Source organism: Cottoperca gobio, chromosome 8, assembly GCF_900634415.1.
Source record: "Cottoperca gobio chromosome 8, fCotGob3.1, whole genome shotgun sequence".
NCBI classification, from domain to species: Eukaryota; Metazoa; Chordata; class Actinopteri; order Perciformes; family Bovichtidae; genus Cottoperca; species Cottoperca gobio.
Genome location: NC_041362.1, coordinates 23,376,287 through 23,403,978, shown reverse-complemented (window position 1 = coordinate 23,403,978; position 27,692 = coordinate 23,376,287). Strand labels below are relative to the sequence as shown.

Below are 27,692 nucleotides of genomic sequence, written 5' to 3'. Positions count from 1 at the left end.
AAGTGAAGACTTGACTGGCATATTTGACATAGAGGAGACTTAGCCTTGTATTAACCTATTAGAACTTACAACACCACCATTATCAGTCACTATTTAAAGCTTTAGACAGAGCATAATCTTTGGTACAACAGCACAGGTTTGAGAATAAGTTCGTATTGAAGTTTCTAATGGTGATAGACTAGTGGCAGTGAGAAACAGCTGAGTTGGAAAGAGCAAAGGACAGAATGAGAGAAGAGATCAGATCGAGATGAAGACTGCAAAGTGGCTGAAAGTGGAGATGAGCTCAGACATGCCAAAGACATTTCTTCTCTCTTACTTTGGACCACTGACTCTGCCTGCATTGACCCACTTGACCCATTTAGTTACTACTACCACTACTGTTTAATTACTCCTCCCCATAAAAATAAAATGGAATAATGGAATAATAGATGATGCATATCTGACTCTTTGCCTGTCTGCTTTAGCTTAGGGCAGATGTTGACATCTGAGTAAAGACCTGTAACACAGGACCTCATTTAACTCTAACATGTCTGGGTAAAAAGAAAAGAATAGGTGTTATTTATGGTGTCGGAAAGGGTGTTGTGAGGTGAAGAGATGCCAGCAAGTGCACTGCATTGGCCTATTCATCAACCAGATCTGACATCCCCCACAGGACTCATTTGCCTCCCTAAATCTGATCCGGTGCCACATCCAACCCAAGCTCTTTCCATATTTGGACTGTCTAAAGTAGGAAATCATTTTCCACGATACAGTTACCTAAGGGGACTGGTGTGTGTGTGTGTGTGTGTGTGTGTGTGTGTGTGTGTGTGTATGTGTATAAGGGAGTTAGAAGATTCCTTTAAAGCTCAGACATAGTTCTGCTTGAAAACCTTTTGTTTTTACTGATACTTTTGCTTATTTGTGCCAGGTCTGCACTGGTACATACTGCCTCCAGGAATCCATATGAGATAAGCTCTCAGCTTTTCTTGTCTTATTCACTCTTATAGGGTACCAAGCTAACTGCTAGCCATATAAATGGAAGATTATAAAACATTGAATAGTGTTACAAATACACACTGTGCTGTGTGACAAAGTCTAGCTTCAAGCAGTATTGGGTCATGACTGACCGAATTCATGTTTTCTTCTTTGGGCTTTCTGTAGCTGTATGTGCTCAGTGCTGTGACCGTTCAGTACTACAAACCTGTAAACTCAACTAGATTCGAACTGAGTCGACTCGACTGCTGCTGATACCAGCTCTGCTCCAGACTTGCTGCCATCAACACTTGGTGAGAGGCCAACTAGAAGCTTCAGGCTCACCACATTTGGTCATGTACCAGAATCAGACAGTAGACTAAGTCATAGCTAAACTGCTGCCTGTAAACCTGTAGATATTATTCCTGCTGTCTGTGAAGTCCGGGGAGACTCACAGTTATTGAGTTAGTATTAATAATTGTTTTTCAATTGATTTAAATACTTTTATTGTCTCCAGGTCATTTCTCATTTCTGCAACTGTCATGAAACAACATACAGACAAGTTGGAAGGTTTTTGGGTATATTTACTATTAAAAAAAATATAAATACAAAAACAAATATAAGACTGAATTTATTTGTAAAGTACAGTATTTATATGTGAATGTGGGGTCATCCATATAATAATATTACATATTAATTCAGGAAATAAAAAAATGTTTAAATGAAAAAGGTCTGAAATGATTAATGAAATCCATGAAGTCATCAAAAATACTGAGATATCTCAGTGCAAAAGTGTAAAACAGCATTTGGCCTTAAGGAAGAGGTACGGTGACTATTCATACAGACTTTTGGCTAATGATATCAACCACTGTAATATCAAGCTGACCTGGTGAAGAGAATTTAGTTTACATGATCAATTTGTAGAGAATATTCGTAATTTAGTGCTACTAAAACAGATTATTCAGCAGAACTCTAAACTTTTTCCAACCTACTAAAGGAGGTGCTGAAGTAGGAAGATGGGGATGGGGTGGTCAAAATGGACAGGTTGTGTGAGATGGGGGCACAAGCTGTTAAATCTAATGCTCTTGTGGCAGCTGCGCTCCAAAATTTCAAACCAGTTATGGTGGAAATGAATACACCTGGCCACAGTAAGTTAAACCCAAGTTGTCAAGTGGCTGCCTAAGATAAATGCTGAAGCCTGTGCTGGAGTGGGCAATGTCACTAATGACCTGCTGGTGGCTTATTGGTTGCTGATGGCTAGACCCACTTCTACAACACTGCAGCAATTTGAAAAGTGAAACCACTTGTCAAAAACAAGATCTTCAGGTGCTTTTATGTTGCTCTTTGAGGATGAAGATTTGTTATTATGTTATTTGTTAAGATGCGTTAGCAATTGGCCCTAAGCATTTTTGAAAAATAGTTATTTTTTGCAAAAATTATTCTAATTGGAATTGGCTGGCTTGCCCTTTTTTGACCTGCAGTATTGAGGCTATACATGTACACTGTGGGGATGGTAACTATTTATTTCCCTTATTTTAAACAATAGAAGCCTGGGGACACATGCCGTGTAACGACTTGTTTGCTCACGCTGTACGCACTTAAAGTGACCCAAAGTGCATTTTTATGCTTCAAGTCTATTGTCTTAAGTTTCACAGCGCTACAGAGCTACAGCGATTGTGTTGGGCTTGGATTAAGTGCTGTCAAAACGTGGGAGACGTAAACTCAAACACATCAGTGAAGACACACAGGCCAGTACACCTTAACAGGTTAGGTGGTATGTCAGTGGAGTGATACCTGTGAGATGGAATTTGCACTGGAACAGTAAAGTATCTTATGGTTCAACTCATCATTTATTGATGTTAATGTAAGTGAAGAATCATAACACACCATCTAGATCTATGATTATGAACATTCAGAAATTAAGAATTATATTGTGCACTAAAGCAGTTTGTTTTGGATAGTACTGTGGATCTGTGACGCAAAATAATGAAAATTTGTAAGTGCATAAAATATATGAAATATTTATTTCAATATAAAAGTACATCACAGCAATATTGTTAAGTTTGTCACCACCTCATAAAATATGTACAAAGTGTAACACTTTTAAATGAACAAACAAGTTTTACTCTCCTTTCTATTTCTCAACCCTCTCACAACTCTCCATTCCTGACACCTTTTTTTTTACTGATTTATTTTTAAATGATGCTGACCAGACATGCACTGTTCCATATGAATGCCTGGTAAATGACAGAGAGGATATTATCATTAAAAATCATCACTCTCACGAACAGCATCTGAGCTGAACAGATGTAGCACAATAGAACACTCTTCTTCTATTTTGATGAGAAATATTAATACAAAATTGGCAATGTTATGCATTTCACTCAGTGCAGCGACTTATTTCGGGTCCCGACCCCAGCTTTGAGAAAGACTGCTCTAGAATTAACTATTGAGTATCTATTTTGTAGGGTAAAGTTTAAGGGGGTGGGAGTGATTTTGGACACAGCCATGTGATGACACCGTTTGTTAGCAGATCCAGCCACAGTGAACTAGTTAGATGAAGTAGTGCAGGAGGAACCTCACACTTCCAACACCTCATCAACATAGGCAACACATTTTACTGAGCCATCCTGTCTTATGGAAAAACATTTAATTCCAGATTCTTACTATACTGTAACAAACTCAGATACAGGGTAGGAGGACTCAAATGCACGACACCAGTGACAGATGTGAAGTGTAAAATAAAATACTTTACTTGCAAAACACTCACAAGAAGCATATACCAAAAATTCCAAGATACTGCTGATACACTGGTTCATGACACAGGGACATAACAAGACAAACCAGCACAAGACAAGGGGAGAAAGGACTATTTATACATGAGGTGAGTGGGCACAGGTGGAAACAATCAGGGGTGGAGCAGACGCTGACGATGGCGGGAAACCACACAAAGGCAGGAAATAAAGGGATCTGGAATGAAGGACAAGAGGTAGGTACAAAATAAAACAGTAAGTGCAATGACAGACAGTGACTGATAAGAATGAACGTAAGACACGGTGACTTGATGAATGACAGACAAGACGTGACTAAACACCCAACTAAGAATAAACATGAACTATACTAAAGATGAACCTGACTAACAATCTAAATCTGACAAGGAAATCAAATCAAATAACTGAAATAACATGAAAACTTTAACAAACTTGGCGAGACATGACATATACAGTATAACACACCCATTGCCTGTATATACTGTATCGTATACAGTATATTCATCTACAGTCTGACCTCAACCATATGGACATTTGGTCACTTATAGTGTATGACATACTATCACTTCATTGTCCCGTTTTTTGTTAGTGTAACGGGTATCTTCCTCTTCTTTATACAGTGTTCATAATGGCCCGTTAAAACTGTTTTCACTGCTGTGCTGATAGTGGTTACAGTCTCTGCGTTGTGTGTTTGATAGTATTGATGGACTAACGGCTGACAGTTACACTCCAACGGAGAAACAAAGACAAACACTTTGGGATCTGGGGGATACAAGCCCCGTCTCATTAAAACTATTCAATATAAAATACAATTACAATCAAAGGAAACTTAAAATACTAATCAATGATTTGTGTAGTCAAGCTCAATAATCATTGATCGTCTAATTAAAGCATTATAACTGATTGTTAGATATTGTAACCTAGTAAAGAAGTTAAATATAAGATAACGCATAAAATATGAAAATAACCCGAATATGTACATCTTACAATGATCAGAGGAAGGTAGAATTACTAACAAAATGTAAATCTATATAACAAAGTTTTTCTTTTTGACACAGTAACTGTGGTGGTAATTCAAAAATTAATCCCCTTCCGGTAAGAAATTAATAAATATAGAAGTTAGAGCTTTGGTGTTATTTAATGAAGAGTCCAAAGTGTTCAACAGAATCAATTCAGTTTCAGCTGAAAGAACAGATAACCTGCAACAATGTGTGTTACAAGTATCTGAACCTGAGTATACAGAAACACAAGTCATTTATATAATAGAATTGCATGGGCAGGATCAGATAATACACATTTCTTTCAGAGAATCACAGATGTTAATTACGACTGTTATCAGTCTGCTGATTGCCTGACGATGGTCAAAGTGGCACCTGATAGTCTGTCAAATGCTAGCAGACAGGGACATCAGACATGTGTATTACATCAAGAGAAAATACAGGGTTTGTCACTGTAAGGTCAGATAACAACTTTATAGAGACAAAATATAACCAGAAGACGATATGATACATTTGCGCGACAGTATGTGTGTGTCTGTATGCCGTGTAACATGCAAGAGGCACATGTACCATTAGCCTATTTACTTTGACCCTACGTTTATTTACGACCTTTACCTTAGTTTAGATTTGTGCTGGTGTTAGAAACCAGTCAATACCCACACATATCAGACAGGTACCATTTGAAACACACATTCATACTGTACTAAGGATTGGATGAAACTTTGGATAAAGGAGGTTGAAAATGTTATTTAGGTTGCAGACTAGACACAAAACAAAAAAGAGCTAAAACAGGCTAAAAAGCTCTTCAGGAAACTACAGAATTGGTATTTTTTTCTTTGTGACACCTTTCACATTATAGTGATCCATTGCTAATATAAAATATATTGATTAGTGCAGCTCTGAAAAGGTTGTGACCATGTATTTTATCTTATAAATATTGATAATCGTCTAAATTAATCAACTTGGAGGACATACTAACAAGCCACTCTGGTCTCATCTGAGGCTTAAAGCTCAGACCTTTAAAGCCCCTATGCGTAGGATTTGAACATTTCAGACTTCAGGCAGAAACAATTTATGCCAGCACTACTGGTAAAAAAACAAAACTATTATTTGTCCCAATTTAAATGGGACAAATCAAATCAACAAAGTTAAACAAATTACATGATTAGCAGTATAGCAAACACAATTCTCTGACAAAATGGCCCCAGGGGGTTATTACAATTTTTTTTTTTTTGCTTTGCTTTGCTATTCACATTCCCTCCTCCTGCTGTACTTCGCAAAGGGCGGCGACACACACCTACAGTCAGAGACAGAGTGGAGGAAAGGAGAGGGGTGAACTAAAATAAATTTCCACCACTTAATCATAAAACAATTAGTTATAATATTGTGTTATATTTTTATCCCATTTGGATGCAAATTTAATGACATCCTAATTTATTGCTTATCTCGTCACATCATCATATTAATAACTTCAGTTGTTGTCCAACCTGTGATATGGTGCGACTTATACATATTGCCTATCCCAATGGATTACTGAAAACAAAAAACTAAACAGAATTTTCTGTAAGGAGTTATGGTTAGATGTGCAGTGATTTTACCTCTGAGGAGTGGAGGGGGGCGGCCAGCCTTTATCAGATTACTCTGAAACAGAGCGTCTGTCATCCAGGAGAGGGCGCTGCAGAAGAACTCCAGCTGGGAGAGAGATACATAGATGGATGAGTGCTGAGCAAGCAGAGCCAACAGCTGCAGGGAAACCAGACACACCACCCCCACCCCCATCCCCAATAGGTAGCATTATAGGATTGTATGACCATTATAATAAATATAATATTCTGGCCAGTATAAACAGCCATGACTTGACAAACTGTTGAATATTTTATATATTATAGTTTGAATACTCTGGGCTGATGAAGCCTTTTACAGGGCCTTTTCCTTGTAAGAGATATCTCAAATTCGATACAAAGACTATGTATAATGAATTAATTGGTACAACAACACCACATTTTCTGGCCTTGAAAAGAACTTGGATTGTGATTCTAGGAGGATTTAACTGACTGGTGCAGATAGATAGATATCTATAGCTCAGTAGATATTTCATGTGCATTAAGGTATTGCTGACCTCTGTCTCCAGCAGCTGCAACCTTCGGTCGTGGTCACGGATCTCTGCCATCTGCTTCAGCACACTGTCTACCCTGCAGAAACAAACACACACACAAATAAACTTGCTGTAAACATGGCAGTCTGAGTGCAGAAATGTTTACAAAACAACTTCAGACACTTCCACAGTATAAGCAAAGGTGACATTAAGAGTAACCTCAATGAAAGATGTGATTTAATGCATTAAATGTCAGTAACATTTAATGATAGAGACCATTTTTGGCATAGAATCACTCGAGTTGTGAAGCCAATTTGGGCCAGGGCCGTAAAGTGGGCGGCCAATGGCCCCTTCCCAATTTCCTTCCCCCCTACTTCCGGCAACCTTGCTCGGACTACACTAATCTTCAAACTCAGCCTCCATTTTTATCTCAATAACACATCTGTAAAGTTTTGTGATGCCAAATTGGACCAGGGGCTTAAGTGGGGCGAGTAGGGGCCAAATGGCCCCTCCTTGCTCGGACCACGTCCATCTTCAAACTCAACCTTTATTTTGATCTCAACTACACATCTGTTAAATTTTGTGACTGCATCTTGCACGGTTGCGTATTGTGGAAACAACATCTGTCCACAGACAGACAGACAGACAGACAGACAGACAGACAGATGGACAGAAATATAAACACAATACTCAAACCGTAGGTATCTCCAGAAACACATTTTGCCATGATGACACACACACACAGACTCACAAGGGAAAATAATACCAGGATCAATGGCGTAACGAACACACAATATTAGAAAATCACTGAAAATAAGGTATTATGAGCAGGACATTTTACAATGGAAAACTAAATTGTCAGTGACAGTGGACCAACTATGTAATGAAGACACCATTTCTCAAACATGCATGAGATTTCAGTACAAATACATACTTTTTAGTTATTGGTTGACATATACGGCAATACCAATATATTAAATAATTTAATGCTGGCGTATTGGCTGGGTTCTATATTCCACATTTCTTTTTGCCAGTCAAATTTGATTGTATATGAAATTAATAGTCAGTTCTAACTTTGAGAAGGAAATGTCTCTTACACATTCATATTGTTTAACATTATATAAAGTCACAATAACAGAGGCAACTTACTTGAGAGATGTACATTTAAGTCGTGCTGTGTCACTCTTCCTCTGCCGCTTATTCTGCGCTGACAGGAGGTTTTCTTTCTGGATAGCCTCCCATGTATTGAGGCAGCTGGCCTTTCTGCCCCGCAGCTCCAGAACTGAGGACAGAGAAGATCAGAAAAGTGACTGGAATGAGGGAAAAAGTAGAAAACGCACATGAATGTACATGTTCCTGGATATCCGTAGAGATCCTTCATCAGTTGGAGACATTGCTGTGTCTATTTTGCCATTCTGGACAGATGCCCGCACCACCTCAACTGGATCCTTTCAATGTGAAGGAGCTTGCTTCTGTTGTGAGGTTCTTTCTAGTTATCTGAGCTCCTTGCTCTCATTAAAATCAAATCAAATCAAATGTATTTATAGAGCACAATATCACAAAATTACACATTTGTCTTAGTGGGCTTTACAGACTGTACAGGATACGACACCCTCTGTCCTGAGAACCTTGCACCAGACAAGGGAAAAATTCCTGAAGAAACCCCACAACTAAAGGGAGAAAGATGGAAGAAACCTCATGGAGAGCAACTGAGGAGGGATCCCTCTCCCAGGAAGGACAGACGTGCAATAGATGACGTGTGTACAGGATAAACAACATAGTACAAATACAACATCTAGGTGACAGAAATGATGATGTGATCATATTAAAAAAAAGGATGAATCCAGGATGATGTCAAAAAAGCTTCCCATTGCCTCCACATTATCGTCCGGCAGAACCAGGGCAACAGGCACAGCCACAATTCCTGATCCTTTAGTAGTGGCAAACTGCCAGATGAAAGACACAGAAACTCTGGGGATGATGCCCCGGATGCTGAGTTAGTAACATGCCTTTAAGGGACATAAATGCATAGAGATAGAGAGGGAGAGAGGAGAGAGGTGTAAGTCCCCCGGCAGTCTAAGCCTATAGCAGCATAACTAGGGGCTGGACCAAGGCCCTAACTATAGGCTTTATCAAAGAGGAAAGTCTTTAGCCTGCTCCCAAATATGGAGAGGATGTCTGCCTCCCAAACACAAACTGAAAGCTGGTTCCACTGGAGAGGAGCTTGATCGCTGATTGCTCTGGCCCCCATTGTACTTTTAGAGACTCTAAGAACCACAAGTAACCCTGCATTCTGGTAGTGTAATTCTCCAGTTGGGTTATAAGGTACTATGAGATCTTTAAAATAAGCCTGACCATTAATTGCTTTGTAAGTCAGGAGAAGGATTTTGAATTAGATTCTGTATTTTACCGGGAGCCAGTGCAAAGCAGCTAATACAGGAGTAATATGATCCTGTTTCCTAGTTCTTGTCAATACACGTGCCGCAGAATTTTGGAGTCTTTTTTTGGACAAACTGATAATAAGGTGCTGCAGTAATCCAGCCTTGAAGTAACAAATGCATGGACTAATATTTCTGCATCATTTTGAGATTTTTGCAATGTTACGTAAATGAAAGAAAGCAGTCCTTGAAATGTGTTTTATGTGGGAGTTAAATAACCTATCCTGATCAAAGATAACGCAGAGATTCCTTACGGTGGTGCTGGAGACCAAGTTAATGCCATCCAGAGTTACTCGTCAAGTTTAGCTAATTGATTAATAAATAATAATAATAATAATAATAATAATAATACATTTTATTTATAAAGCGCCTTTCAAAGCTAAAAGCAATCTCAAGGCGCTAATGATTGGTTTCATCTGGCTTGATTAATAGATATAACTGGGTATTATCTGCATTACAATGAAAGTTTATGGAGTGGTTCCTTATAATACAGGAAACATATGGTGAATAGAATAGGTCCAAGTACAGAACCTTGCGGGACTCCATGACTGACTTTATATGATGATATACAGTTAGGTCCATAAATATTTGGACATTGACACAATTTTCATAATTTTGGCTCTGTACACGACCACAATGGACTTGAAATTAAACAATCAATATATGCTTTAAGTGCAGACTTTCAGCTTTAATTTGAGGGTATTTACATCCAAATCAGATGAATGGTGGAGGAATTAAAATACATTATATACGTGGTATCTGTCACGTCTGTGCCTGAACTCGCACCTGCCACGCCCCCCTCTGTCTCCACTCACTCACCTGCACTGCATCCACAATCACCGGAATACTGATTGCCAGCACCTGTGTTCACAGCATAAAGTCTCCTCACTCCCTTCACTCCGCATCTGGCCTCGTACAAAGTGGACTAAACCCCATGGACTTCCTCCCCAGATTCTGCAACGCGATTTTCCTGCCTTTTGCCTTTTTGCCCGTCTGTCTGCCTGATCCCGGTATCGTACCGTTTTCTGTTTGCTCCGTTGGTTCTCGTTTGTTCCGAGTTCGACTCGTGTACCTTGTTTTGACGCTCCCTGTTTTGTACTTTTTAGTTCACTGTGCTTTTACGCCAGTCTCCTTATTTTCCAGTGCTTAGAGCCTGAGTATTCCTGAGTTCCTGATCCTTGTGTTCACCCCTCCCCTGTCTGTATGGTGTTTCCATCTGCTCGCTGGCTGAGCCTAATAAACTATTGTCAATTCCATCTCTGAGTCCTGACGTCCGTGACAGAAGGCCAGATCTACAAAACGATGGATTCAGCCAGCGGAGCCACCTCCGCTTCCTCTGTCACCCCCGCTCCCACCGCCACGGGAGACCCGTTCCAGGGTCTCGTCGAGGAGATGCGTCGCGGTCTCCTCGCCGCAGTCAACACCATGCCCGCTCCAGCGCCTGCTCCTGCCCCGGTCGCCCACACCGACCGAGCCGTGCGACCGCCTCCGTTCACCGGGACCTCCTCATCTGCGTGCCGCGGATTCCTGTTCCAATGTGACCTCATCCTGGAGATGGAACCCAATCGCTACCCCACCGAGAGATCGAAGGTGGCGTTCGTCGTCTCTCTACTCCAGGGTAGAGCACTCCAGTGGGCAGAGTCCGTGTGGCAGCAGAGCGGGCCCATCACTGCTTCCTATGCTGCTTTTGTGCAGCACTTCAAGGAGGTCTTCGACGCACCACCAGGCGATACTTCAACGCAGGTGCGCCTTCTCCGACTTCGTCAAGGCCGTACGCCGATTTTGGAGTATACCCTGCAGTTCCGCACGCTGGGGGCCGAAAGTGGCTGGAACGAGGCGGCCCTGTTGACCGTCTTCAGGCAAGGATTAGAGCCAACCCTCCGACTCCATCTCTCCGGTTATGACGACTCGGTCGGGCTGGAATGTTTCATCCAGCTCGCCATTCGGGTCGCCAACCGCCGTGAACATTGCCTACAAGACCAGCCACTGCATACTGTCCAGTCCCGAGCGCTGCCCACCGCCCAGTTCCCTGCGCCAGCCCGGTACCCCGCCTACCAGGGAGAGGAGCCCGAGCCCATGAGCGTGGACTCCCTGAGACTCACCCCTGAGGAGAGAAGCCGCCGCATCACTCAGGGCTTATGCCTTTACTGCGGAGCGCGAGGACATGTCGTGGTGACATGTCCTCTACGACCCCCACAAGCCCGGGTGAGTGCGTTTCAAGAAGATGTCTTTGTCTGTAAACCTCTGTTGGTCCCGGTAACCCTGACTACTCCCTCTGGTTCCTTTCCAGCCAAGGCTCTCATCGACTCGGGGTCCGCCGGCAACTTCATCTCCGGGGCTCTCTGCCAGCAGATAGGTCTGCCTAAGTCCTCGAGCCCCACTTCGTTCTCTGTCCACACCATCACTGGTCGCCCCCTCACTAAGCAAGTACGGCACCTCTCCTCTCCAGTCCTGCTCGAAGTCGGCCTTTTCCACAGGGAGCAGATACAATTTCTCCTACTGGAGGGGTCAACTGCGTCATCCTCGGGCGACCCTGGCTGATCCTGCATTCTCCATCGCTGTGCTGGGAGACGGGAGAGGTGACTCGGTGGGGTCCGAGATGCTTCGGCCGGTGCCTGCCTGCTGTCACTCCACGCCGCACTGCTGCACGCCGCCATTCCTCACGCTACGCACCTGTTCCTGCACGTATTGGCCTGCACGCCACCTCCATCGAGAGTCCCGTCGACCAGGTCAGCCTTGACATTCCTCCTCGCTACTCCCAGTTTAAAGATGTCTTCTGCCCGCAGCGCGCAGCACACCTCCCCCCACACCGTCCAGGGGACTGCTGCATTGACCTGCTGCCCGGTGAGCCTGTGCCTCGTGGGAGAATCTACCCCCTCGCTTTGCCTGAGCTGAAGGCCATGGAGGAGTACGTGACTGAGGCTCTTCAGCAGGGCTACATTCGTCACTCCACCTCTCCGGCTGCTTCTAGTTTTTTCTTCGTGAAGAAGAAGGACGGTGGACTTCGGCCCTGCATTGATTACCGTGGTTTAAATAAGATCACCATCAAGAATAGTTACCCTCTTCCCCTCGTTCCATCGGCTCTGGAACAACTGCAAGGAGCACAGATGTTCACGAAGCTCGACCTCCGGAGTGCATACAATCTGATCCGGATACGTGAGGGGGACGAGTGGAAGACGGCCTTCATCACCCCTAGTGGCCACTACGAGTATTGCGTCATGCCCTTCGGGTTGGCCAACGCCCCTTCTGTGTTCCAGGGTTTTATGAACGAGGTGTTCCGGGAGTATTTGCATCGGTTTGTGATAGTGTACCTTGATGACATCCTGGTCTACTCTCGGAACGAGACCGAACATTCCCATCATGTGTCCCTCGTTCTTCACAAGCTCCGTGAACACCACCTCTTTGCCAAGGCTGAGAAGTGCTCCTTCCACTCTGATCACATGTCTTTCCTAGGGTACAACGTCACTGCCTCCGGAATCAGTATGGACGAGGGGAAAGTGGAGGTCATCAACACCTGGACCCCACCTAAGACGGTAAAAGAGCTACAACGATTCTTGGGATTCGCCAACTTCTATTGCCGGTTCCTAAAGGGCTACAGCCAGATTACTGCTCCCCTGACCACACTTCTCCGAGGTAAGCCGAAGTCCCTGTTATGGAACCCTGAGGCAGCCGCCGCATTCGCCCTGCTGAAGAGAACCTTCATGTCCGCACCCATTCTCGCCCTGCCTGACCCCAGCATTCCGTTTCTAGTGGAAGTAGACGCCTCCAGCACGGGAGTGGGTGCGGTGCTGTCTCAGCGCTCGGGCGTTCCACCTCGTCGCCATCCATGCGCCTTTTTCTCAAAGAAGTTCACCCCGGCGGAGCTAAATTACGATATTGGGAATCGAGAGCTCCTGGCAGTAAAACTAGCGTTAGAGGAGTGGCGACACTGGCTAGAGGGGGCGCGTCATCCTTTCGTCGTGCTCACAGATCATAAGAACTTAGAGTACATACGTCAGGCACGTCGTCTGAACCCCCGACAAGCCAGGTGGGCCCTCTTCTTCACCCGATTTAATTTTACCCTCACGTACCGTCCAGGACCCAAGAACATCCAGGCGGACGCTCTCTCTCGCATCCATGACGCGCCGGAGTGCGTCGAAGAGCCGGAGGGCATCTTACCATCTCGCCTGATCGCTGCCCCGATCATATGGGCCCTGGACGAACACATCACTCAAGCCCAAGTTGATGATCCAGCTCCGCCGGGCACCCCAGCCAATAAGACATACATCCCAGCCACTCTGCGAGATCAGGTAATGGAGTCTACTCACAGCTCACTGGGCACAGGTCACCCTGGGGCCAATCAAACCCTTTCACTCCTGCAGGAACGCTTCTGGTGGCCAGGCATGGCTAAGATGGTCAGAAGGTTCGTAGCCGGATGCGCGGCATGCGCCATGGCGAAGACTCCTCGCCAGTTACCAGCCGGCAAATTACAACCTCTGCCCATTCCCCAGAGACCATGGTCACATCTAGGCGTAGACTTCGTCACAGACCTGCCTCCATCACATGGGTTCACCTGCATTTTCATTATAGTAGATCGTAGTAGACCACAGTTCATTTCCCGGTTCTGGAGAGTCTTTTTCTCGCGCCTAGGTGTGACCGTGAGCCTGACGTCTGGTTACCATCCACAGACCAATGGGCAGACTGAGAGGAAAGTGCAAGAGGTCAGCCGGTATCTACGAACCTTCTGCCACAACCATCAGCACAGCTGGAGCCAGTTTCTCCCTTGGGCCGAGTACGCACAGAATTCCCTCCGTCAGGCCACTACGGGGCTCACCCCTTTCCAGTGCGTACTCGGTTACCAACCACCACTGTTTCCCTGGACGTGCGAACCTTCCACAGTCCCCGCTGTTAACCACTGGTACCAGCAGAGTGAGAGGGTCTGGAACGAGGCACATCACCACCTGCAGAGGGCAGTCCGACGCCACCAACGCCAGGCTGATGTCCGACGGGGACCTAACCCCGCCTTCTCCGTCGGGCAGAAAGTTTGGCTCTCCACCAGGGACATCAGGATGCGACTACCCTCTCGCAAGTTAAGTCCTCGCTTCATTGGTCCCTTTCCCATTATCAAGCAAATAAATGCGGTCGCCTTTAAGCTCCAGTTGCCACCTCACTACCGTATACACCCAGTATTTCATGTGTCTCTCCTGAAACCGTATCACCCTCCAATCACTTCTCCCTCTTCTCCCTCAGAGCCTGGCGTGAACGAACCCCCCCTGCCGCTCCTGCTGGAAGAGGGTCCCGTCTACGCCATAAGGGAGATTCTGGCGTCACGACGTCATCGAGGCCGCCTTGAATACCTCATCGATTGGGAGGGCTACGGTCCTGAGGAGAGAGCCTGGGTCCTTCGTGACGACATCTTGGACCCGGCCCTCCTCGAGGTCTTCCATCGAGACCACCCGCACCTCCCAGCACCCCGAGGTCGTGGTAGGCCGAGACGACGACTCCGACGTCGGGACCCTCGGCCCGCTGGAGCGGTCCCTGGAGGGGGGGGTAATGTCACGTCTGTGCCTGAACTCGCACCTGCCACGCCCCCCTCTGTCTCCACTCACTCACCTGCACTGCATCCACAATCACCGGAATACTGATTGCCAGCACCTGTGTTCACAGCATAAAGTCTCCTCACTCCCTTCACTCCGCATCTGGCCTCGTACAAAGTGGACTAAACCCCATGGACTTCCTCCCCAGATTCTGCAACGCGATTTTCCTGCCTTTTGCCCGTCTGTCTGCCTGATCCCGGTATCGTACAGTTTTCTGTTTGCTCCGTTGGTTCTCGTTTGTTCCGAGTTCGACTCGTGTACTTTGTTTTGACGCTCCCTGTTTTGTACTTTTTAGTTCACTGTGCTTTTACGCCAGTCTCCTTATTTTCCAGTGCTTAGAGCCTGAGTATTCCTGAGTTCCTGATCCTTGTGTTCACCCCTCCCCTGTCTGTATGGTGTTTCCATCTGCTCGCTGGCTGAGCCTAATAAACTATTGTCAATTCCATCTCTGAGTCCTGACGTCCGTGACAGTATCCCCTTTTTAAGGGACCAAAAGCAATTGGACAATTGGCTGTTCAGCTGTTCCATGGCCAGGTGTGTGTTGTTTCCTCATTAGTTCATTTACAAGGAGCAGATACAAGGTCTAGAGTTCATTTCAGGTGTGGTATTTGCTTTTGGAATTTGTTGAGGTCAACTCTCAATATGAAGTCTAAAGAGCTGTCACTATTAGTGAAGCAAGCCATCATTAGGCTGAAACATCAAAACAAACCCATCAGAGAAATAGCAAAAACATTAGGTGTGGCCAAATCAACTGTTTGGTACATTCTTAAAAAGAATGAACGCACTGGTGAGCTCAGCAACACCAAAAGATCTTGAAGACTATGGAAGACGACTGTAGTGGATGACAGAAGAATTCTTCTCCTGGTGAGGAAAAAGCCCTTCACAACAGTTGGCCAGATCAAGAACACTCTCCAGGAGGTAGGTGTATCTGTGTCAAAGTTAACAATCAAGAGAAGACTTCACCAGAGTAAATACAGAGGGTTCACCACACCATGTAAACCATTGGTGAGCCTCAAAAACAGGAAGACCAGATTAGAGTTAGCTAAAACGCATCTAAAAAAAGCTTGTAAAGTTCTGGAACAACATCCTGTGGATAGATGAGACAAAGATCAACTTGTACCAGAATGATGGGAAGAGAAGAGTATGGAGAAAGGAAGGAACTGCTCATGATCCAAAGCACACCACCTCACCAGTGAAGCATGGTGGTGGTCGTGTTATGGCGTTGGTATGTATGGCTGCCAATGGAACTGGTTCCCTTGTATTTATTGATGATGTGACTGCTGACAAAAACAGCAGGATGAACTCTAAAGTGTTTCTGGCAATATTATCTGCTCATATTCAGCCAAATGCTTCAGAACTCATTGGACGGCGCTTCAGAGTGCAGATGGACAATGACCCAAAGCATACTGCGAAAGCAACCAAAGAGTTTTTTAAGGCAAAGAAGTTAAATGTTCTGCAACAGCAAAGTCAATCACCTGACCTGAATCCAATTGAGCATGCATTTCACTTGCCGAAGACAACTGAAGAACTGCCCAAAGAACAAGCAGGAAGTGAAGACAGCTGCAGTAGAGGCCTGGCAGAGCATCACCAGGGACCAAACCCAGCGTCTGGTGATTTCTATCAAATCAAATGTATTTGTATAGCCCAATATCACAAATTATACATTTGTCTCAGTGTGCTTTACAGACTGTACAGGTTACAACACCCTCTGTCCTTAGACCCTCGCATCGCACAAGGGAAAACTTCCTAAAAGAAACCCCATAATTAAAGGGGGAAAAATGGAAGAAACCTCAGGGAGAGCAACTGAGGAGGGATCCCTCTCCCAGGACGGACAGACGTGCAATAGATGTCGTGTGTACAGGGATAAACAACATAGTACAAATACAACATTTGACAGAAATGATGTGTTGAAAAAGAGAAAGTATGGATGAATCCAGGAAAATGTCAAAAAGGCTTCCCGGTGTCCAACACGATCAGGGCAGCAGGCGCAGCCACGATTCCTGATCCTGACGTAAATTTATCAGTGGCAACCTGCCACATGAGACACAGAAACTCCGGTGATGATACCCTGGATGATGAGTTAGTAACATACATTTACATAAATGCATACAGATAGAGAGAGAGAAGAGAGACGGAGGGGAGGAGAGAGGAAGAGAAGGAGAATAGGGAGGTGTCCCCCGGCAGTCTAAGCCTATAACAGCATAACTAGGGGCTGATCCAGGGCAATCCTGAGCCAGCCCTAATTATAAGCTTTATCAAAAAGGAAAGTCTTTAGCCTACTGTAGCCTAATGTGGAGAGGGTCTCTACTTCCCGAACACAAACTGGAAGCTGGTTCCACTGGAGAGGAGCTTGATAGCTGAAGGCTCTGGCTCCCATTGTACTCTTAGAGACTCTAGGAACTACAAGTAACCCTGCAGTCTGGGAGCGCAATGCTCTAGTTAGTTTATAAGGTACTATGAGATCTTTAAGATATGCTGGAGCCTGACCATTAATTGCTTTGTAAGTCAGAAAAAGGATTTTGAATTCTATTCTGTATTTTACCGGGAGCCAGTGCAGAGCAGCTAATACAGGAGTAATATGATCCCGTTTCCTTGTTCTTGTCAATACACGTGCCGCTGCATTTTGGATCAACTGAAGAGTCTTAAGCGACTTTTTGGGACAACCTGATAAATGAGTTGCAGTAATCCAGCCTTGAAGTAACAAATGCATGGACTAGTTTTTCTGCATCATTTTGAGACAGGATGTGTCTTATTTTTGCAATGTTACGTAGATGAAAGAAGGCAGTCCTTGAGATTTGTTTTATGTGGGAGTGTAAAGACAGATCCTGATCAAGATTCCTTACAGTGGTGCTGGAGGCCAAATTAATGCCATCCAAAGCTTCTATGTCATTAGAAAATGCGTTTAGGGCCAATTATAATAACTTCAGTTTTGTCTGTGTTGAACATCAAAAATCAAAAATAAGACACATCCTGCCCCGGAGTTTCTGTGTTTCATGTGGCAGGTTGCCACTGATAAAGTTTACGTCAGGATCAGGAATCGTTGCTGCGCCTGCTGGTAGCCTTTTTGAAATTTTTCTGTCCATCCATACTTTCTCTTTTTCAACACACCATTTCTGTCAAATGTTGTATTTGTACTATGTTGGTTATCCTGTACACACAACATCTATTGCACTTCTGTCCGTCCTGGGAGAGGGATCACTCCTCAGTTGCTCTCCCTGAGGTTTCTTCCATTTTTCCCCCTTTAATTATGGGGTTTCTTTTAGGAAGTTTGTCCTTGTGCGATGCGAGGGTCTAAGGACAGAGGGTGTCGTAACCTGTACAGTCTGTAAAGTACACCGAGACAAATGTATAATTTGTGATATTGGGCTATACAAATACATTTGATATACATAGAGCTAAAATGCTTTCATATATTGAGTTTTCATGCTGCACAACACAGTACAATTTATCATCTTTGAAATATGTTTGATCAGTAGAACAACATTGGAACTGAAACAAATGAGTACCTGAACATTGCAATGAGTAGGTTGACCAGTACTGTTGGTAAACAGCAGGTAGATGACGAGGAGGATGACAACCAGCCAGTTGGCATAGGTGCTCAGACAGGGCTCCTCTCCTGCTTCAATTCGTGTGGCATTGTTTGTACAGTTTACTTCCACCAATTTATCAGCTAGATGAAAGACCAATGAAGATGTCCAAAATAACATGTGAGGATCAATGCAACACATTTACAAGCACCTTAAAAGAGTAACATCAATTTGAACTATGATTGGCAGCAATAGCAGCTGAAGTCCTATACACTGAGTTGCCAATTTATTAGACCCAATTAAATCTTATGTGATGCAATGGAGGCAGTGAAATAAATCCCATCTTTATTAAAAACGTGTATTATTAAGGGAACTAAAAGGTCATTGACCATCCATTTCATCTATGGGTATTTGTCCAAAAATGTGCAGGTATGGTCTGTAGAACACTCTGCGGAATATTCAATCATAAGCCATGAGCCAAACAGCCAGAAAAAAAAGGAAGAAGAAAACGTCTGAGGGAAGTAAAGAGAGACAAGAGATAGATGATGTTGTACGATTGGCCCAGGTGTGAGGTCATGAGTCGGTCATATCGTTTCTGGTCCAGATGCTACAGGACCCATTTGAATGAAATATATTTATGATTTTGATGAAACACATGAAAGTTTTGTGTATATGGCATCACTAATTGATCAGAATACAGTAATCCCCTTAAACCGATACGTAAAACCTCCTAAAATTCTACAGAGGGTGGTAAAAACTGCTCAGCACATCACCACATGGAGCTGCCATCCATGAGGACCTCTATACCCAGTGGTGTATGAAGAAGGCACACAGGATCATTAAAAACCCCCATCACCACAGCAACAAACTGTTCTGTCTGCTGCCGTCTGGCAGGCGGTACCGCAGCATCTTGGCCAAGACCACTAGACTCTCTGAAGTGTCCCTATTTACATATGTTTATAGTACACACATATTCCACATATTATATACCTCTGTACAGTATTTAAGATTTTATTTTCTGTTTTATATGTATATATTCTACTTATTCCTGCATTTTATTTACATCTTTGTTTCTCTTACACTATTTTATTGCACTTTAGCTGAAGAGGAGAAGAAACAGAATTGTTTGCTGTTTTAACGTCCAGGCAAAGCCTTTCTTTGCGTGTCATCGGACTGTTTTTAAAGAAAGGAGGACAGATTATTTAGTGAAATGACAAGCAGCTTTGGTAAATTTAATGAATTTTGATGTAACTTTTTTGGTTATTGATTATTTAGATTGTTGCTGCCATATGGATGCTGTTCAGATTTGATGGCAGCTGGCTTTGCCTTTGAGTGTGCGTGAATCTTTGAATCTGTGGGGAAGCCTGTTGAATCCTGATTGCGTTATTTGTGTTACACGTTTGATCAAGTTTGTTCTTGTTTCTTTGGTAATGACATTGTTTAGGTTATATGTGATATTCTATTAGTGATGCAGCATCCTGTCATACTGAAGTGCATACAGAATAATATTTTGTTACATAAAAACATGTGATTTTTGGAAATCATTACATCTATGTCTTTTCAATTAATTTAGACTTTTGGACTGTGGACTGAAACATTTACAGAGATGAGGACAGAATGCCACGGCGGCAGTGGGAGTAAGAATAAAGCATTTTATTAGACTTGTTACTGTGGTGGTAATGTCGAAGGACACTATGTTGAAGTTATTCAAATGCAGTTTAAGGATAGCACTGGAGGCCTAGTTCTAAAATACATGGCCCGCCACTGGTACCTATGCCTACTTATTGTGACACACCTCATTTTTTTGGGAGCTGCTTGATCTACTAGAGGTGTCACAATATCAGAAATTTCGATAGTAGTAATAGTATTACATTTATTGAAGTTTCTCTCCAAAAACTAAAATGTTGAACTTGAACACATCATGATAATGGGACAATTTACCTTCAGCCAATAGTAATTTTTACAGAATAGTGCTTGAACGCAAATAACAAAACTCTATGGAACCTTCGCATTAACTAGCCTTCCTCCTACCGATTTCACAATTTTTCCTAATGTAGGGAATTAGGGAAAAAATAGGGTGCGTCCCCTGGACTAATCAATAGTGAGTTTACTGCGTCCCAAATACATTTCTATCATCCCAGGGACACCATTAGTCTCGAGCCCGGGCAGTGCCTGTGGTACCTATTGAACCTGTAGTACTGTAGAAAAATAATTACTTGAAACAAATTCTCAGAATTTTGGCATTGACTTTTTACCGAAGTATCAGTTCTCGTGAAATCCTAAAAAGCTACTTCATACAAGCAATTCTTTGTAAAAGTATTAAAGTATTTTCAAAAGTATCTTGAGGGCACACCAACTTTCTGTTAAACAACTCTTTGACATAACTGATGTTTCTGTTTCCCATTGCATTTTCATTAATTTGTGAGTTTGTGTGCACACACCATTTTGCCAACAATGATGATCTTGGGCCCAAGCTGTTTGTGGATGGTAAAGATATGGATCAGACGTAGTGTGAAGACCATAAAATCTATGGCCATCACAGCTCGGCCAAACTCAAATGACCAGGGAAACATTCTGGAAAACAAAACAGTGCAGTGAATCACTAATATGTCATACAATATATTAACCTACATTATGAACTTAGATATATTATAAGTATATTGAGTGGCTTTAGAGCCTGTCTTCACAAATACATAAAGGATCCAGAGTTACATTGGTCAGTATAAATTCTCCTGTCAGTGTGTCAGAAGAGTCACCTGCAGCACAGAGCCAAAGTGAAGAGAGCAATGGATATGAGGTCACACTTGTTCCACACATCCTGGATGCATTTCCTCATCCTCTGGAGCACAAAATTACTGCCCACAAAGAAGGTCTGTCAACCAGAGATAAGAGTTAAGATATTGTATGTGGATGGATGTGTAGTATACAGTGTACCTTGTGTGTCAGTGAGAGGAATGTGTATTTTAGGTGATGTTGTAATCATTTAGCATTCAAAATGAAAATAGCACTGCATTAAGCGCCCATAGAGTGTGTTGACTCAGGTTCCAGAGAGAACATGAAGTTCAATCGATTTTTGAGTAACAGATCCATGAGTTTGAAGGCTTTTCAGGCCCCAAAACACTGCAGAGCACTTTATAACTATTGATGAGATGCGTTTGCAGACTAGTGTCTTAACCAACCTGCCGAATCTCTTCACATACTAAGGTGAAAACCCAAAAGTAAAGCACAAATTCCAGAGTGGCAGGACCGTCAGGGGGTGGAAGCTTGAAGTCCACCAACAGAACATAGACAAACAGGCAGAGGAACAGGAAGTATATCAGCACATTGCCAAGAAATGAAGTGACAGGGGCAAACCAGAACTGTCTCCACTGTGATACAATAAATGGTCTCTTGGAGTTTGATGACAACGAATCTGAAGTAAAAAGAGAAGTAAAAGAATAAAAACAGGAATTATTCAAAGATGTCTTATAAAATATATTAACATAATAATAGTAATAGGCTTTATTTGTATAGCACCTTTCATACAAGAATTGCAGCCCAAAGTTCTTCACAGCAAAAACATAACAATTAGTACAAGATTAGACAGAATAAGAGCATTTACAGTACAATAATCACAGTGTAAATAAGTCTGAAGTACCATTATAAAAATAGCAGAATTAAAATAGTATAAAATAAAAATCATGCCTAGTTTCCCCATCTGTGCCGTACTTAACGACCCTACTGCCGGGAAATCACATTCATCACACCATTCTTGTAAATGTTTTAAACTGTCAGAGCCATATTTTGAAAGCATTAGATCAACAATGGGCCCCTGTGGCCTTTCAACTGGTTTACTCCCTTCGGTTAAAGCCAGTTTTTCTCCAATACCCATTTATCAGAGAAACTTCCTCTTTTTCCCGTGGTAAAACAGTCTATTTGATCTCAGGTTTTTCAAAAATACACACTCTGAAATTTATCTCAGTTACCTTTACACATTCAATGTTAAACCAGGCATAGCAAAGATTTATGAAATCATCTAAATTAGTTTAAAGTGGCACCATTAAAAGGCTAAGATAAAAATATATAAAATATCACCATTAAAAGGCTAAAGTAAAGAGATATAAAATATCACTATTAAAAGGCTAAAGTAAAAAGATATGTTTTTAGCTTACTTTTTAAGATATTGAGCGAGCTTGACTCCCTAATGTCCGCAGGTAAAGTGTTCCATAGCTTTGGTGCATAATTGCAAAAGGCTGCATCCCCAATTTTCTTTTGGATGTTTCTGGGAACATTTAATAAACCAGTAGTGGATGATCGTAATGTTCCTGGGGGCACATAGTTTATTAGAGAGTTAGCAGTGTAACTTGGTGCGGTTCCGTTTAGGGTTTTGTATACAAGAAGGAGGACCTTAAAGTCAATTCTAAAAAATACTGGAAGCCAGTGTAGAGCGGCTAACACAGGACTGATGTGGTCTCTCCTCTTGGTTCTAGTCAGCAGCCTCGCTTCAGTGTTTTGGCTGAAGTGTTTTTTTTGGGAGGCTGGTAAAGAGTGCATTTTGATTTATAAATTGTCTGATTTGAGCTATATTTCTAAGGTGGAAGAATTATGTTTTTGTCACCTTGTTTATGTGGGATTTCAAGCTTAGATCTGAGTCTATGATAACACCAAGACTTGTAACTTCAGGTTTAATTAAAGGAGTAAGTTTCCCCATGTTATTCACCATCATCTCTCTTTTTGTTACAGGACCTACAAGTAGGATTTCAGTTTTGTTCTCATTTAATTTTAAGAAATTATTGCTCATCCATTTATTTATTGCTGACAGACAGGTGGTGATGGAGTTAATAGCTGTAGTATCATTTGGTTCAGCAGAGATGTACAGTTGTGTATCATCCGCGTAGCTATGGAAGCACACATTGTGTTCTCTAATGATGTCTCCCAGTGGTAGCATGTATAGGGAGAACAGTAATGGACCGAGGCAGCTTCCTTGTGGAACTCCAAAGTGGGCATCATGCTTCTCTGACACATGATCTCCAAGCCTGACAAAATACTTTCTCCCTTTGATATATGTTCTGAACCAGTAGGCAGTCAGAAAGACCAACCAGTTTTTCTAGACGATTAATTAGGATGTCATGGTCGATCGTGTCAAATGCTGCGCTCATGTCTAGCAGGATAAGAATTGAGACCTTGTTTGTATCAGAGTTTAGTCTGAGGTCACTAATTATTTTAGTCAGAGCAGTTTCGGTACTGTGGCATGCTCTGAAGCCCGATTGAAATTCCTCCAGGATGTTGTTTTCTTTAAGAAAGGAGTTTATTTGGACCAAGACTATTTTTTCTAGTATTTTGCTAATGAATGGAAGGTTAGATATTGGTCTGTAGTTGGTCAGCGTATTACTGTCAGTCGGTTAGGTTTCTTTAGCAAGGGTTTTACAACGGCTGTTTTGAAGGCGTCTGGGAAGATGCCCGTTAGAAGAGACGTGTTTATAATATTTAGGACGTGACTTGAAATGCTGTCGAATATCCACTTAAAGAATGCTGTAGGTATCGGGTCAACACAAGAGGTGGAGGAGTTCCATTCCATCACAGTTTTAAGAAGCTCAGTTAATGTGATGCAGGTGAATGTTCCCATGGTTACATCACAATGTTTGCAGATGTTCTCTGTGTCTGCATCATAAGTGATGCTGGCTCTGATTTAAGTTATTTTATTATTGAGGAACAATGAGAGTTCTTCACACTTTGATGCAGAGGACTGCGGAGGGGTGGGGGCGAGAATAGTATTCTAGAATTTCCAACATTCCCTGTGATTATCTTAGAAAAGTAATCCTTTCTTGCCAGCTGCATTGCTTTACCGTAGGCAGTCATGGATTCTTTGTAGATATTATAGTTAACTGTGAGCTTAGTTTTTCTCCATCTTCGTTCAGCTGCTCTACAAATCCTCTTAGTCTGAGTAACATTGCTGTTATTTAACCATGGGGAGATTCTGTCAGTGGATTTCTTTTAAACCTTTAATGGAGCAACAGTATCCAGGGTAGATGACAAGGTGTGGTTTAGATTTTCAACCATGAGATTTAAGGAGCAGTCTGAGCATGGCTCAAATGATCTCATGATGTTAGAGAATGTTTCCTCTGCTGTGTCTAGTATTCTTTTTTTGACTACTGTCTCTCTTTTGGTCTTTGTTAAGATTAGGTTAGCATCAAAAAACACACAGTGATGGTCAGATATTGGTAATTCGATTACTGAGACCTTATCGATGTCCAGCCTTGTCGTTATCACTAAGTCTAGCATGTTACCATTTTTGATGAGTGGATTCACTGATATTTTGTTTTAGATCGTAGTAGTCTAGTAACTTTTCAAGTTCAATAGTCTTGGGATCATTCTTCTTATTTAAGTGAATATTTAGGTCTCCATGCAGGATTAATATTTCACATCTAGTAATGCTGAGTGAAATCAGCTCTGAGAATTCCTGTAGGAATAGTGCTGAATATTTTGGTGGACTGTACAATGTGATGATGAGCAAAGATATATCAATAGCAAGATATTCAAATGAGGTAAATTCACCCAGGTCAATGTCATTACATACAAGCGACACTGATAAGAAAGCGGCAATCCATCCACCTTTCTTATTTTTCCTCACTGCCTGATAATATTTATAATTTGGAGGACACGTCTCAGTCAGTGTTGCCACACCAGTAATGTTGTTTAACCAGAAACTAGAAACATACAGTGAAAGTTCTTTTTGAACTATCATCTCATTAATCAAAAAATATTTGTTAGCCAGTAATCTGACATTCAGAACACTTTCAGCTGCAGGGAGTCTGTGACAGGAGTCAAATCTGGTCCTGGCTGTGCACTGATATATCTAAGATGACCAGACGCAGGGCATGCTAAGTGCTAATTATTTATCTGGTAGTAGTCAAGAAAAAAACGGCATGACATATTAGAACAGTTTGGTAACCAGTTTGGGGGGGGGTGGTGTCCTTGAGTGCCCATGAGCGAGCTTTTGGTATAAGCCGAGGTGGAGGTGCGGGGGATGTCTGGGAGGGGGAGAAGAATGGGAGATGATGGTGGGGCATGATGGTTTAGAGCGGGGCGTTATTTGAGGTGTCAGTTTAAGACCACCTTTCACCAATTTGTTCATCCTGTCGTTAAAAAGGAGGAAGGGAGAGGAAGATGAGGAGGAGGGGGAGGGGAGGAGGTAGCATGTCTCAATGCTACTCCACAGAATTTCAACTTCATCCATGTCTGGCAGTGGAGTTGAGGGACTGGGATCCATGGTGTGCAGGCTTGTTGTAGCTGGTACTGCAGCAAGGTCACTCGCTCCAGTTGTTTGGATGTCATCATGGTGGTTATCTGGTGGTGTGGGGGATGGTGTCTCCTTGCATTTAGCCAAAGTTGGGTGGCTAATGGCGTGATCCATATTGGAAGCGAACAGTTTTTCTCCAGATCTGTTGAGAGAAAGTCCATTTCTTCTGAAAAGGCCTCTACGCTGCCAGAACAGATTGAAATTGTCAATAAAGTTCACTTTGTGCAGGGGACAGGCAATTGATAGCCACCTGCTGAGCCCCGGGACTGACAGGCGAGCTGGGTCCTCCAGCAGCGATCCAAACTTTGTTTGTAGCAGTAGGTATTTGTTTTCCAGCTGTAGAGTCGTCAGTGGCGGTGGGGCATTCCTTGCCGTTTTCCCTGCTACAATCCACGATTGTGAAGCGGGGATTGATGGGAGCCATTGCCGGCAGGATGGCAACAGGGGCCAGTCTCTTTCTGTCAAGTCTGGTTCTTCTATTTTGTTAGGAGCAGTTTTAATTCTTGCTCGCTTCCAGACGTGACTTTCATGACTGTTCTCCGGGGCAAGTTGTAGCTTCACCTTTGGGGTCCATTGTATTGTTGTGTCGTTCTCTTCTAGATGAAATACCTTTGTGTGAAGTACTGCAATCGTCTGTAAATGTTCAAGGCAGTCTTTGCAGGGGGGCATATCCGTGAAAATTAAATGAATATTAGCAGAAAGATGCAAGCAGAGGCAAGCAGGGAAAGAACTAGCAGAGAAGCATCCGCACAATAAGTATGCAGGGGGCGTTCAGAGAATGTTGGGCGAACTGGAAGCAATATTTTTGAAAGGGGGGCGTTTATCTGTTTTTGGGGGGCGTTTGGTTTATTTATATGTTGTTAAATCTGAGATTTGAAAAAAAGAGCGAGGCAAAGTCCTTGTATGTGTAAATCTTCTTAGCAATAAACCAAATTCTGAATTGATTCTGACAAGCAACTTTGTGTATTGTTTTAGCTTTTAATGCGTTGGATTTTTTACTTTTTTGCACGTTGTAGTTCTCTCCTCTCCTTCGCTCTCAGACTGGAGGTGTGTGCGCATGTGTGTGTGTATGTGTCGGGAGCGGATAAATATATATATATTATTATTTTTATTTTTATTTTTTAAACGGGTTCGGTTGGGGGGTGTTGCGCCTCAGACTTGTTCCTTTGATCAAATCAAATCAAATGTATTTGTATAGCTCAATATCACAAATTATACATTTGTCTCAGTGTGCTTTACAGACTGTACAGGTTAAGACACCCTCTGTCCTTAGACCCTCGCATCGCACAAGGAAAAACTTCCTAAAAGAAACCCCATAATTAAAGGGGGAAAAATGGAAGAAACCTCATGGAGAGCAACTGAGGGATCCCTCTCCCAGGACGGACAGACGTGCAATAGATGTCGTATGTACAGGATAAACAACATAGTACAAATACAACATTTGACAGAAATGATGTGTTGAAAAAAGAGAAAGTATGGATGAATCCAGGAAAATGTCAAAAAGGCTTCCCGGTATCCAACACGACCAGGGCAGCAGGCGCAGCCACGATTCCTGATCCTGACGTAAACTTTATCAGTGGCAACCTGCCACATGAGACACAGAAACTCCGGGGATGATGCCCCGGATGTTGAGTTAGTAACATACATTTACATAAATGCATAGATAGAGAGGGAGAAGAAGAGAAGGAAGAGAACAGAGAGGTGTCCCCCGGCAGTCTAAGCCTATAGCAGCATAACTAGGGGCTGATCCAGAGCAAACCTGAGCCAGCCCTAACTATAAGCTTTATCAAAAAGGAAAGTCTTTAGCCTACTCTTAAATGTGGAGAGGGTGTCTGCCTCCCGAACACAAACTGGGAAGCTGGATCCAATGAAGAGCTTGATAGCTGAAGGCTCTGGCTCCCATTGTACTCTTAGATACTCTAGGAACCACAAGTAACCCTGCAGTCTGGGAGCGTAATGCTCTAGTTGGTTTATAAGGTACTATGAGATCTTTAAGATATGCTGGAGCCTGACCATTAATTGCTTTGTAAGTCAGGAGAAGGATTTTGAATTCTATT

At 42.9% G+C, this 27,692-nt stretch overlaps 1 protein-coding gene across 1 annotated transcript in view; it reads right to left on the bottom strand.

Annotated features, from left to right (window-relative positions):
- Nucleotides 1-5,057: 5,057 nt before the first annotated feature.
- Nucleotides 5,058-27,692, bottom strand: part of LOC115011871 (uncharacterized) — a 40,117-nt gene continuing 17,482 nt past the window's right edge. Inside the window, 22 exon segments of the mRNA XM_075074129.1 lie at nt 5,058-5,113; nt 6,319-6,412; nt 6,840-6,912; nt 7,965-8,097; nt 10,318-10,333; nt 10,579-10,801; nt 11,229-11,357; nt 11,442-11,719; nt 11,923-12,144; nt 12,313-12,345; nt 12,565-12,702; nt 12,873-12,999; nt 13,324-13,446; nt 14,123-14,280; nt 14,590-14,770; nt 18,312-18,368; nt 18,370-18,499; nt 18,746-18,868; nt 19,932-19,938; nt 20,798-20,930; nt 21,113-21,228; nt 21,536-21,768. Of these exon segments, the coding sequence (XP_074930230.1) occupies nt 5,058-5,113; nt 6,319-6,412; nt 6,840-6,912; nt 7,965-8,097; nt 10,318-10,333; nt 10,579-10,801; nt 11,229-11,357; nt 11,442-11,719; nt 11,923-12,144; nt 12,313-12,345; nt 12,565-12,702; nt 12,873-12,999; nt 13,324-13,446; nt 14,123-14,280; nt 14,590-14,770; nt 18,312-18,368; nt 18,370-18,499; nt 18,746-18,868; nt 19,932-19,938; nt 20,798-20,930; nt 21,113-21,228; nt 21,536-21,768 (2,783 nt within the window).